Consider the following 12,274-nt stretch of genomic DNA (forward strand, 5'->3'; position numbering starts at 1 on the left):
AAAGAAAATGAGATGACAAAGGAATAAACAATTATGAACCTCATTAGCTTACAGTTGTTTCTGCTGTAAAATGCACTAGATTCATAATTGAGTGCATGAGTAAAACCTTATAGCTTCATCAGAGCTTCTAATGAATATTGCAATGCTAAAGTGATAAATATGTGGGTGTGGGTGTGTGTGTGTGTGGGGGGTGTGTGTGGGGGTGTGTGTGTGTGCATATATATATATATATATATATATAATCATGATCATTGTTTAATGTCTTCCTTCTGTGCTGGCATAAATTAGATGTATAGATTGTAAGTGGATATTGGTATATATGTGTGTAATGTGATAAATTTTGTCCAGTAAAACCTACTCCAGATATCACTGAAAGCATATTTTTAGTTAAGCACAGTTATTATTACTACATAATTCTCTCCTGTGTACCTGAACAATGTTAAAATTCACTGATGTATCAAAACACACAAATATTTACTTTTTTGTTTTGCTAAAATGTGTTTTGCTCCACCCAGTTTTTAAGTAAATTTTATTTTTAAAGCTAGAATAGATAAAACTATTTTTCCTTGTATTTATATATTTTTTAAGCATTCCTGACAAGATTAATACCCCTGTCCTACAGCTATACCACATAGATGACTATTACAGTAATTGCTATCCATCCGTTGGGATGTACAATTTTCCTGTTTGCTTAGTTAATTGTTTTCTTTTTTACTTAATCTATTTATTTAAAGCAAACTTATTGTTCTGCTATAATTTGCTTATTTCTTTTATACTTTTTATTATCTCCATTGGATAAATGAAGTAGGTTTTAGTTTTATGAATGTTTAATGTAACAAAAATTTGGAAGAATACACCAATAAGAAAGCTAGTCTTTATAGTGAGCCCGCTCTCGTTTTTAAAAAATTCCATTTAGCGTAAAGGTTATTTAAAAATTCTGTTTCAAAAATACATAAGTATTAAGTGTGTGAACGGAGGGGGATAGAAAAGAGAAAGAAAAGAAAAAAGTGACATGGATATTTTGTAGTCAGTTCTAGCTTTTGTTTAATTCTGAACGACTGTTCACATGGCAGCTGTGGAAATTTCATTTGATAAAAATGTGACGAGGAGAATAAGAATTAAGAGTGGATGGTAGATGAAGGAATGTTTTGCTCCACAGCTAGTATGTCTGAAGTTACTTCATAAGAATAGCCTGTCCTAATTAGTGACTACATACTCATGCACTGTTGTTGACTTGTACATCTTGACATACGTGATATTTTTGTCTTTGGTATTTGAACTCTAAAGTTTTAAAAGCACAGTCCTGGATTATTATACAAACAATTTTTTTTTATGAAATGAGTTTATAAAAGTCTATCTAGTTTAGGATATCTAAACTGTAATCTTATCACTTGTTTGAGTAAGATTTATTTCCAATGTATATATATTGACTGTAGTGTGGGTTAAACAGGTCTATATCATTCCACATGTCTTATGTCTTATAATTTTTGATTCCTGCTCCCTCTAATTGACCAAGCCAGGCTAGGATGTTATCCAATTTTTCAATTTGTTGTGTAACTTGTCTCTGCTATCCTATCCTATATCTGTTACTTTAGTCTGGTTGATAAAATTATAACGGTATCCACTATAAGGATAGGTTAGTTGGATATGATTAGTATTTTATAGTTGTAATTGTATCTGCAATGCTGACTGGCTATTGGATATGGTCAGTTTCATTGTTTTAATTTTGTCCATAATGAGCACCAGTTTAGGTCAATGTGGTCAATGCTTGGTAGTTGTAATGGTGTCCACAGTGAGGGCAATCTTGGTGGATGTGGTCAGTGTTTGGAAGTCATAATGGTGTCCTCAAAGAAAACAAGGAAGAGGAATATGTAGTCACCTAATAGCTTATACGTGAAAGCCTGGTTCAGTAATAAAAAGCATAATGTGAGACAAACCTTCCTAGCCTCAAGACATCAGCTAATATTTCAAACACATGTTCATAAAAGTGTTCTTAATTTAAGACGAATGAGCATCAAATGTTGCCTAACTACTACTACTCCTCAGGACACTATTTATCAAGTCCGTTTATACACCCACAACCTCCCTCTGCTATCATATATTCCTGTTCACTGCATGCAACACTTCTCATCATAGTGTAAACATCAAGTTATACTGACATGAATTTTATATATGTCTTCTTCATAAGCTTCAAGATATACTTGTATATGAACATGATATATATATGGAAAATGTCTCTTTGAGAACAGATAAATTATAGCACTCGACATGGAATACAAAAAGGAGGCTGCTAGAAATAGCAGCCAAATTTTTCTCAAGCCACATCTTACATTATAAATACAGGAGGAGGAGATACTAAAAAATATAGTCCTACATATTCTTGAAAAGACAAGATGGTCACAACTGGAATCATCATCATCATCGTTTAACGTCTGCTTTCCATGCTAGCATGGGCTGGACGATTTGACTGAGGACTGGTGAACCAGATGGCTACACCAGGCTCCAATCTGATTTGGCAGAGTTTCTACAGCTGGATGCCCTTCCTAATGCCAACCACTCCGAGAGTGTAGTGGGAGCTTTTATGTGCCACCGGCATGAAGCCCAGTCAGGCGGTACTGGCAACGGCCACGCTCGAAATGGTGTATTTTACGTGCCACCTGCACAGGAGCCAGTCCAGCGGTACTGGCAATGAACTCGCTCGAATGTCTTTTCACGTGCCACTGGCACAAGTGCCAGGAAGGCGATGGCGATCTCATTGATCAGGGTTGACATTGGGTTAAATATTTTTATCCTAACTCAACATAACCATAAGAAGTCAAACAATTAAGATAACCTATACATCATTACCACAATGATTTTCATGTAGCGTGCACTTTGATATTCACACACATACACATGCATTCAAGGGGCATAAAACCTGAACCTCATACAACTAAATTCATTAGTACAACCTTTACTAGTATATTAACATGTAAGGTATAATACATATCATAATGTCCTCTAGTTACAGAAAATCTTAAAACTGAATCCCTTACAACTAAATTTGTTGGTACAACATTCAAGCAAAAATGAAGAAACCTCACTATTAACAATAGGTTACAAACAGTTCATAAACTTTACCAGAGACTAAACAGCTTTATTTTGAACTCAATCTTTCCTCACTAGCTTAATAAAAATACCAGTTGAAATAATACACTTCGCCTTATGAAAAGTAACATTAATATAGATCACCTAGTTTAGTTCTGATGTATTCACGAATGCTATTAGTTGCAGGTAAACTGTATAATGTAGTTAGACTGAATTTTTTTGTATATATATTTTCTTTGAATGAAATTTGAAGCATTGGTTTTCTTACATTAACTGGCTTCCAACATGAAATAGGTTCTTTGTTCCACTTATAACTTTTATAAAGATGAAAAAGAAAAGCTAATTTTTCAATACTGTTTCCTCATTTAATATTGGTTTTGTTATCCTATTAAGGAAATAGAACAAATGGACAAAGGTAACATGGACTCTTTCAAGGCAGCTTGTCCAGGAGGGCAGTGACTCTGGATAACAACTGATAAATGGTAGTGGGAACTTATTGCTTTTGCTATAAACATTTCTAATGCTGGCAGGATGTTAAAATGCATCCAATTCCTGATGAAAAGTAGTTGGAGAATGAAAGAGCATCCAACCACAAAGCCATACTAAAACCAATTCATAAACAACAATGAGGTTGATTGGTTTTCTCTGTTGCTCTTGCCAGATCATAAATGAGTGTGAACAACACATGTTCAACCTATGCAAGCATGGAAAAAAAAAAAAGTGGATGTTGTCCATTAATTCAATCTCCTTATATTTTTCTTTGTATTCAATGAATGTTACAATTTATTTTTGTCTGATCTTTTCAGCTTAAGGCACTGATTATGCCAGTTAAAATTTATTTGTTGAAAAATTCAGTGTTGTAAGATTTATTTATAAGATGGCTACTTCAATAATTTTAATATAAGTACTACACTTAAGGTGGGGAGCTGGTAGAATCGTTAGCATGCTGGGCAAAATGCTTAGTGGCATTTCATCCATCCTTATGTTCTGAGTTCAAATTCCTCTGAGCTCGACTTTGCCTTTCATCCTTTCAGGGTTAATAAAACAGGTACTAGTTGAGCACTGGGGTTGATATAATTGACTTACCCCTCCCCCTGAACTTGCTGATCTTCTGCTAAAATTTGAAACCATTGTTAATACTACATTTTATTCACTATGAATATCTTATCAAGCACAATGAGATTCAGTGATTATCCCCAGTATTACTGTTTAATTGTATAACCTTAAAATGGGTTTTACTTTAAGATAAGTGAAGTGTGTGTGTGGGTGTGGGTGTGTGATAATATTTAAAAAACAGGCCCATTTAACTATAATTTCTTAACTATAGTGAACCAATCCTTGATATGGATCTGTTAGTGATTACCATTCTTATGTTTCTGTAATAATGCAGTAATTGTTTAAATTTTTTTTTGTTTTACTTATGTCATCTACTTTGTAATTGTTTACTGTTGTAATCCTTTCTGAATATTTTATTTTTTGTGTTGTCAACCATGTTTGAGTAGTGCTATGATATAACTCCTTAAAACATTTTAGTGACCTGCAAGCTTTGACCTTGAAGATGCTTCATTTTAGTTTGTTGAGTCCATGTTGCACATTGTACTATGCTGTGGCTTGCTTCATAATGTGTAGAGAACACGTTACATTTATTCCATTATCTTGTCCTGATCTTAAATTGAAAACTAATTGACTGACTGAAAAGAGTTTGCTGATGTATTGTGTATGCAATTCCCTGGAGCTAGTTCACAACCTAGAACAGTTTTGACCTAATCTGTGCTTAATGTGTGTGGTTTGTCTTTCTACTAATTAAATGGGAATGATATATTTTAGTTTCTTTTATGAGCATTGATAAAAATCTATTTTATTAATTTAATTATTGGTTTAGATACAAAAATAGATTTGAAGTACTTTCAAAACTATTACAAAAAGACCTATATTTCTATCTTTCATTTTTCTTTCTTTGCAGATGTTTTGAAGGTTACAATGCAACAGTATTTGCCTATGGCCAGGTAAAGTCACAACCTTATTCTTTGATATGATCAATCTTTATAAATTGTTATATGAACCTGTTTAATTACTACTGTTTTAAAAACAAGTGTATTTAAATGGGTTTCCTGACTTGTAAGCATTTGTAGCCAATCTTGTCTCTCATTAACCTCCTGGCCTTTCTGATTTAGTTTACATGACCTCACTGTAGGCTGTAATGCACTGAAAATGATGCTTCACCTTCAGTCTCTTTACAATGCCACTCCATCTATTTTCAGCCCATTCACTTAATTGTTATTCTTGTTACGTCAAGTGCTCTCTTTATTTACTGTCTGTCTGTCTGTGTGCCTGTCTCTCTTTCTCTGCATGCATATTTAACAATGTTGATACACTATTAAAACTTCAAAATTCTCTGGCAAATTATTTATAATTATGTCAAGCCTTTCATCTGTCTATAAGTTTGTAGATTCAGCAATTAATTCTATTTTTTACTCTTGAATTCAAAGAACATTGGGAACATGTTACACATGTACTTCAGATTTAAATAGAGATGTTTCATTAAACCATTGCAGATTCAATAGATTTGCAAATTCTTGTGTACTCCAACATTTTCCAACCTTTCTTGCTGAATAGCCACCTAATTGGATATGTTTGGTCCCTACCAATTTTACCTTTATAGAATAATATTAGTGGCTGTAATTAAAATATAATTACTATTTTACTTATAATGGTTTGCTTAAAATGATTAAAATAATAATGTAGTAGGCTTTGCTAATAATTAAAATAATGCTGACATTGTTATTGATATTACTAAAATATGAATTATTAACATTTTAGACATTGTTTATTAATATAAATAAAATATTTTTTACTCCTACAATTAATACTATCTCCATTGTTGATGACCAGCAAGTTATGCAATATTTGATTCCAGTTTTCATAAATGTTATTAATCTTCAAGCTGTACTACTTCCATACAGCTTTTATACTTGGTCAAAATTTGGGTTACTGCACTAAAATATTTCACCACTAGATAGAGAGCAGAAAAGCAATAGAAAAGTAGTTTGGCTTCATTCCATAATAAAGGAAAGGTCATACTGCATTGTAACCACATTTCACACACATTTTGATTAAAAAAAAAAATTTCAATCTTTATTTATTTGTGGATAGGATATTGTTTACCTTTGTGGCTGTGTGGTAAGAAGCTTCCTTCACAACCACACAGTTTTGGGGTTCAGTAACAGTGTGTGTCACCATGGGCGAGTGTCTTCTACTATAGCCTTGAACCAACCAAAGGCTTGTAAGTAGATTTAGCAGATGAAAACTGAAAGAAGCCCATCGTGTGTGAATGTCTTTGTTTGTCCCCCTCCATCGCCTGATGAATTTGTCACCATAACTTAGCAGTTCAGCAAAAGAGATTGATAGAATAAGTACCAGACTTAAGATAAAAATAATTACTGATATTGATTTGTTTGACTAAAATTATCCAAGAATGGCTGCAGTCTAATGACCGAAACCAGTAAAAGATGAAATTTATTTTTGTCATTTTGTAACTCAAAGATGACCTCATACAGTTGAATTTTTAAAGATCTATTTTGCTCACATCGTTTTTTTCTTCTTTTGTTGTTGTTTACCCAGTCAAGATTTCTCAATTCAAAAACTCATTAATTCTTGTCTCAGGCATCTTCCAAGTATTGTAGATGTACACAGTTGGTCCTCAGATTATTATCTGTAAATTGTGAAGGAAATTGATAGAGGTAGCTCCCTTTTACCAAAGTCTTCGTTAGTTAGTTCCTTGGTTTATAATCTATTTCTTCCAAACTAGCATAGTTTAAATATGGCGCGTTATTTGAAGCAGGGTTTTAAAGCCAGATGTTCTTTTTGCTGCCAATGCTTACCTGCTTTTTCAAGTAAGGAGTTGTTTTTTTCTTCTTTTATCCTAGAAGTCTTTAAAAGCATAGAGCAACTGGTCATAATGTCCACACAAAATATCAACATCACTACTTTCTTGCTGAAGTAGTGACAAGCGTAGAATCTCTACATTTACGCATGCGCTAGCTCACTTGGTTTCCATCTAACAGATTAACTAAGAAGTTGGTGAAGCTGGTGCTATAGTAGAAAAGCACAAACTCAAGAAGTCACTCAATGGGACTGGACATCAAATAATATGACTTCAAAGTGAACAGTTTAATTTGTTGACTGCATTCTTAACATGTTTTAGATTAAAACTGTTCCCTTGTAGTTGGAAATTCAGCCTCCATCATTTTCTGTAGCTGTAATATTACTTTATATATACTTTTCCAAAAAATTCTTCTTCAGACATTTCATAGCTTCATTAGTTATTTTCTCAGAAAGGACACAAGTTATTGGTGATCTGCAGGTAGACAAATATTTACATATTGCAAGAAATAATTTATTTTGTTGGATTGTTTTACTGGAGCTATAATCACCATTTTCCAGCTTGTTCATAATGGTAAGAAATATCTAAAATTTAAAAGGAAAATTCTTGATATTCAATATTGAAAACAAATATTTTACAAAAAATTCATGTAAAAATGTAAAGATTTGTAAATTTCATACATAGAAAGTTTAACTTAAATAGCCCACAACAATGATGTGATAGTTTGATGAAAGAATAAATTTTGTATTTGTGGTTTTTATGAGACATTGTTTTGAATGAATGTTAACAGAGGAATAATTAAAAATGAAAATGTATTTGAAAACTGTCATAACAAGAAAGAAACTAAAACTATGTAATGGACAGTACATTTACCTTATTTAATGTATTGTCAGCTTGAACCAGCAGGGCTAGACCAAAGGGACGGTATTTCCATTCCATGGTGGTTGGTCCCTCATTTAGGATACCTCATGCTGTGACACCTACTCCAGCAACAATTTGATGTGCTTGGCTTATTCTGTTACCAGCCTAGGCTCTGCTGCTCATCAGGTTGAGGGGCAAACTATCAAAATATCGGTCACTCTCTGACAGGTTTATGGTTGAACTTGTGGCAGTGGAGATCTCTGGCGTTCTCGGCTCCTGGACCATATTCATGCTTACTGTTATTGGGGCAGAGATGGCCTTCCACAAGTGTGAGTCCCGTGAATCAGAGTTGCTATTCCAGTGCATCTCTCTCGCCATCCTCTGGGGCAACATCTTTTCCATTTTGTCTGCTGGGACCATGAAGCTGTCTGAATTGCAGGAAATTGTACATACCACGACTCAATGTAAAGTTACTCCAGCTAGCACTATCATGCAACCTTGATCATACTCTTTTCTTTTTCTATGTATCTCTGTTGTATGTATAAATCATACAGGGAAAAATTGTACTTTCTTATTGAATGTGTTGTAAAGAGAAACAATTACTGTGAAACAGATCCTATTCAACTCAAAAAGTCGACTTCAGTGTTTGAGTTCACAGGTTTATGCATGACCATGTTTATTACATTTGTGGTGATCAGCTTTCAACCAAAGGTATACTGTATGGTATCTGGGTCAGAAGTGACAGCGATTGCATAATATGATCCAGTTGATTTCCACAGCACCGTAATATTGTTTTGAAGATGTGTGGCTTAGTGGTTAGGGTGTTCTGCTCATAGTCAATATGGCTGGGAGTTTGATTCCTGATGGTACGTCGTGTCCTCAAGCAAGACACTTCATTTCATGTTGCTCCAGCCTGCTCATCTGGACAAGAATTGTACCTGTAATTCAAAGGGCCAGCTTTGTCACATTCTGTGTCATACTGAATCTCTCTTAGAACAACATCAAAGGTATGCATGTCTGTTGAATGGTCAGCCACTTGCACATTGATTCCATGAGCTGGCTGTTCTGTTGACTGGATCAACTTGAACCCTTATTGTAATATCATTTTCCTCACTGTCACTTTCATGTCTCATAAAGCCCTCTTTGTGGAGGGTAGTGTCAACCCACTTTAGAATCTGATCTAAATCAATGTGGATACTCTATCTTCATAGGACATTGGAACAGATGTTATTGTTGTTTTTTTTTTTTCTTTCTAGGAAAATCTTAACAACTTGATAATTAGTTATTTTTCTGTATTTGCTACACTGCTATTTAGTCCCATCCCTATACTGGTATTTCTTCATCCCCCCTCCCCAATTTTTCCCTTATTGCTTAGTCAGAATAGGAAGTGCTGTACTCACGACCTTTGCAAGGCCTCTGATACTTAGGAGTTGGGGGCTGAGGAGTAGGAGAGCTGAGGGAGGAAGGACATCAAGATATTAAGTTATCCTCAGATCAGAGACCTCCATGGAGTTCTTTTTCAAATGAATGGGCTTTTATAAAGACTCCCAAGGACAAGGTGGTGATATGAAACTGGATGACAAATAAATTTTAAGCTTAACAATTGACTTGTTAGAAATAACAGCCAAACATCCATCAATTCACAAACAGCCATCTTAAAACAGGAAGCCCACACAAAATAATCAGTCCCAGAAATGCTGATTAAATGATAGGATGGTCACAGCTGATATTCTTTGAGTTGACTTGGTATGTGCTACTCTGAAGGCTAAAAAAATATCTAGTTTTATTTCTATTATTTTTTGTTTTCAGTTAAACTAATATTTTTAGGTTATTTGTAAATTACACCAAGGCAAGTTCCATGGTGAAAGGGCTGTATGATTGTGTTCATTGTCTTTAAGTTAGTAGTCTCACTCAGTACATCAACTCATCAGTTATGACTTTGTAGATAAATAACTGAATTGTCTTTGTACAAAATCATTATATGTCTACAATTAAAACAAAAGGAAATGTCTCCACATTTTTTTGTACTAATCTTTCAAAAACATTTACAGCTCAATTTCTCTTTAAGCTGTGTATGTTTATTTTGATTTTTCTTTGCTGGAGTTCTTTGTCGCTCTTTCCTTTTTCTTCAGTATCAGTCACATATTTTTTCTTCTTACATTGTTAGCTTGTATTCTAATCAGTCATCCTAAGATACTAGTCACTAGGACTAACCTATTTCCTCTTAAACATATAAGTCCTTGTTATAAACAACAATTTTCTGCAATCTTTCTATATTCCTATTCAGTCAGATTGCTCAGAGTTTTGATTATCCTGAATAAAATAGTATATTTGGCTTTTCACTTGTAAATAACAAAAGATCTAAATGTTCTGTTCTGCAGTTTGTGTATATAGCTAAATATTTATAATGACAGACGAATGCCTGTTTATTACTGGCATAGAAAAGATAGTCTGGTTAATTTATATGGAGTACATGCATTACTTAATTTGTTTCTAATTTTTGACAACTATTTCATCTTGAAATATGATCTACTTCAGTTTTGTGACCAGTTACCATTTAAAAGTGATATCAGTCTTTGCAACTAGTCTCCATATAAAAATTGATAGCAATCTGTTAGCATATAACTAATTACCATATAAAAGTGATATCATCATCATCATCATCATCATCATTGTTTAACGTCCGTTTTCCATGCTGGAGTGGGTTGGTCGGTTTGACTGGACGGTAAGCCAGGAGGCCGCACCAGGCTCCAATCTGATCTGGCAATGTTTCTACAGCTGGATGCCCTTCCTAATGCCAACCACTCTGATGGTGCTTTTTATGTTCCACTGGCACAGGAACCAGTCCGGGAAGAGGAGGGGGGCTGGCATAGTCAAGTTTGGATGGTGCTTTTTACGTACCACCGGCACATGGAGCCAGTCTGGCAGCGACCCATGCATTAATGAATGGTGCTTATTGCTTGCCACCAGCACTGGTAACAGCCACAACTACAATTTCTATTTGATTTGATTTTAATTTACTTGACTCAATAGGTCTCCTCAAGCATGGAATGCTGCCCGATAATTCAAAGGTACTTTTAAAATGGGCTGGTTGTGCAACACTGGTGTAGGCTATGGCTGTGATCTCACTTTCCTTGCCAGGTCTTCTCAATCACAGCATGTCTCCAGAGATCTCAGTCTTTCATCATTGCCTCTGTGAGGCCCAACGTTCGAAGGTCATGCTTCACCACCTCATCCTATGTCTTCCTGGGTCTCCCTCTTCCACGCGTTCCTTCCACTGTTAGGGAGTGACACTTCTTCAAACAGCTTTCCTCATCCATATGTAGCACATGACCATACCAGTACAGTTGTCCCTTGCACACCACATCTGATGCTTGTTATGTCCAACATTTCTCTCAGGGTGCTTACACTCCGTTGTGTGTGCACACTGACATTATACATCCAGATTATTATTCAGCAGCTTTGTTTTCAAGATGTTTGTATAAAGACACTTCTTTTGCTCTATTCCTTAGAACTTCACAGATGGTATTAACAATTCTTAAGGTCTATAAATTTACTTTGTTCTTGTTTTCTCAACTCTTACCACTTAACCTTGGGGTTTAGGTCAAGTAGTTATTTTGCACCAGTTGTTTGTTTTTGTGGGAAAATAGAACTAGTTAATTTTGATAGAAAACCATATTATATATCATTTTTAGTAAAAGGAAATACTCTTAAAATACTATGTAAAGTTCTTGTATACCAACATATTTTTAGAATTGAATTCTTAGGGAAATGCTAGAAATACAACTGAGATATGTCAGAAGCTATATGTATAAATATTATGAATATACTCTAAAGAAGAGATTATTGGATTGGAAAATTTATAATCTAAACAACTATTTTTAGGCATACATTTAAGACTGCATAATTTTGTAATATATAAATACACTTCAGTATAGCATTTTCTCCCCAAACTGTGTTTAGATACAAAGCGTAACTGTGTGGTTAAGTAGCTTGATTTCTAGCCACAAGCTTTTGGGTTCAGTCTCATGCATGACCCTAGGCAGACCAAATGTGAATAGGCATAGGAGTGGATGTGTGGTAAGTAGCTAGCTTACCAACCACATGGTCCCGGGTTCAGTCCCACTGCGTGGCATCTTGGGCAAGTGTCTTCTACTATAGCCTCGGGCCGACCAAAGCCTTGTGAGTGGATTTGGTAGACGGAAACTGAAAGAAGCCCGTCGTATATGTGTATATATGTATATATGTGTATATGTGTATATATGTATATATGTGTATATATGTATATGTGTATATATGTGTATATATGTGTATATATGTGTATATATGTATATATGTATATATGTGTATATATGTATATGTGTATATATGTATGTGTATATATGTATATGTGTATATATGTATATGTGTATATATGTATATATGTGTATATATGTATATATG

General features: G+C 34.4%; 1 protein-coding gene across 6 annotated transcripts in view; it reads left to right on the forward strand.

The window, feature by feature from the left end:
• The window catches only part of LOC106873190 (kinesin-like protein KIF21A), a 212,552-nt gene that overhangs the window by 69,742 nt on the left and 130,536 nt on the right, over positions 1 to 12,274 (forward strand). For all 6 annotated transcript variants that reach the window (XM_052969487.1, XM_052969488.1, XM_052969483.1 and 3 more), the window contains exon 3: positions 5,051 to 5,093. In XM_052969487.1, coding sequence (XP_052825447.1) covers positions 5,051 to 5,093 — 43 coding nt within the window. The remainder of the gene's footprint in view (positions 1 to 5,050; positions 5,094 to 12,274) is intronic.

Source organism: Octopus bimaculoides, chromosome 7 (assembly GCF_001194135.2).
Source record: "Octopus bimaculoides isolate UCB-OBI-ISO-001 chromosome 7, ASM119413v2, whole genome shotgun sequence".
Taxonomy (NCBI): Eukaryota; Metazoa; Mollusca; class Cephalopoda; order Octopoda; family Octopodidae; genus Octopus; species Octopus bimaculoides.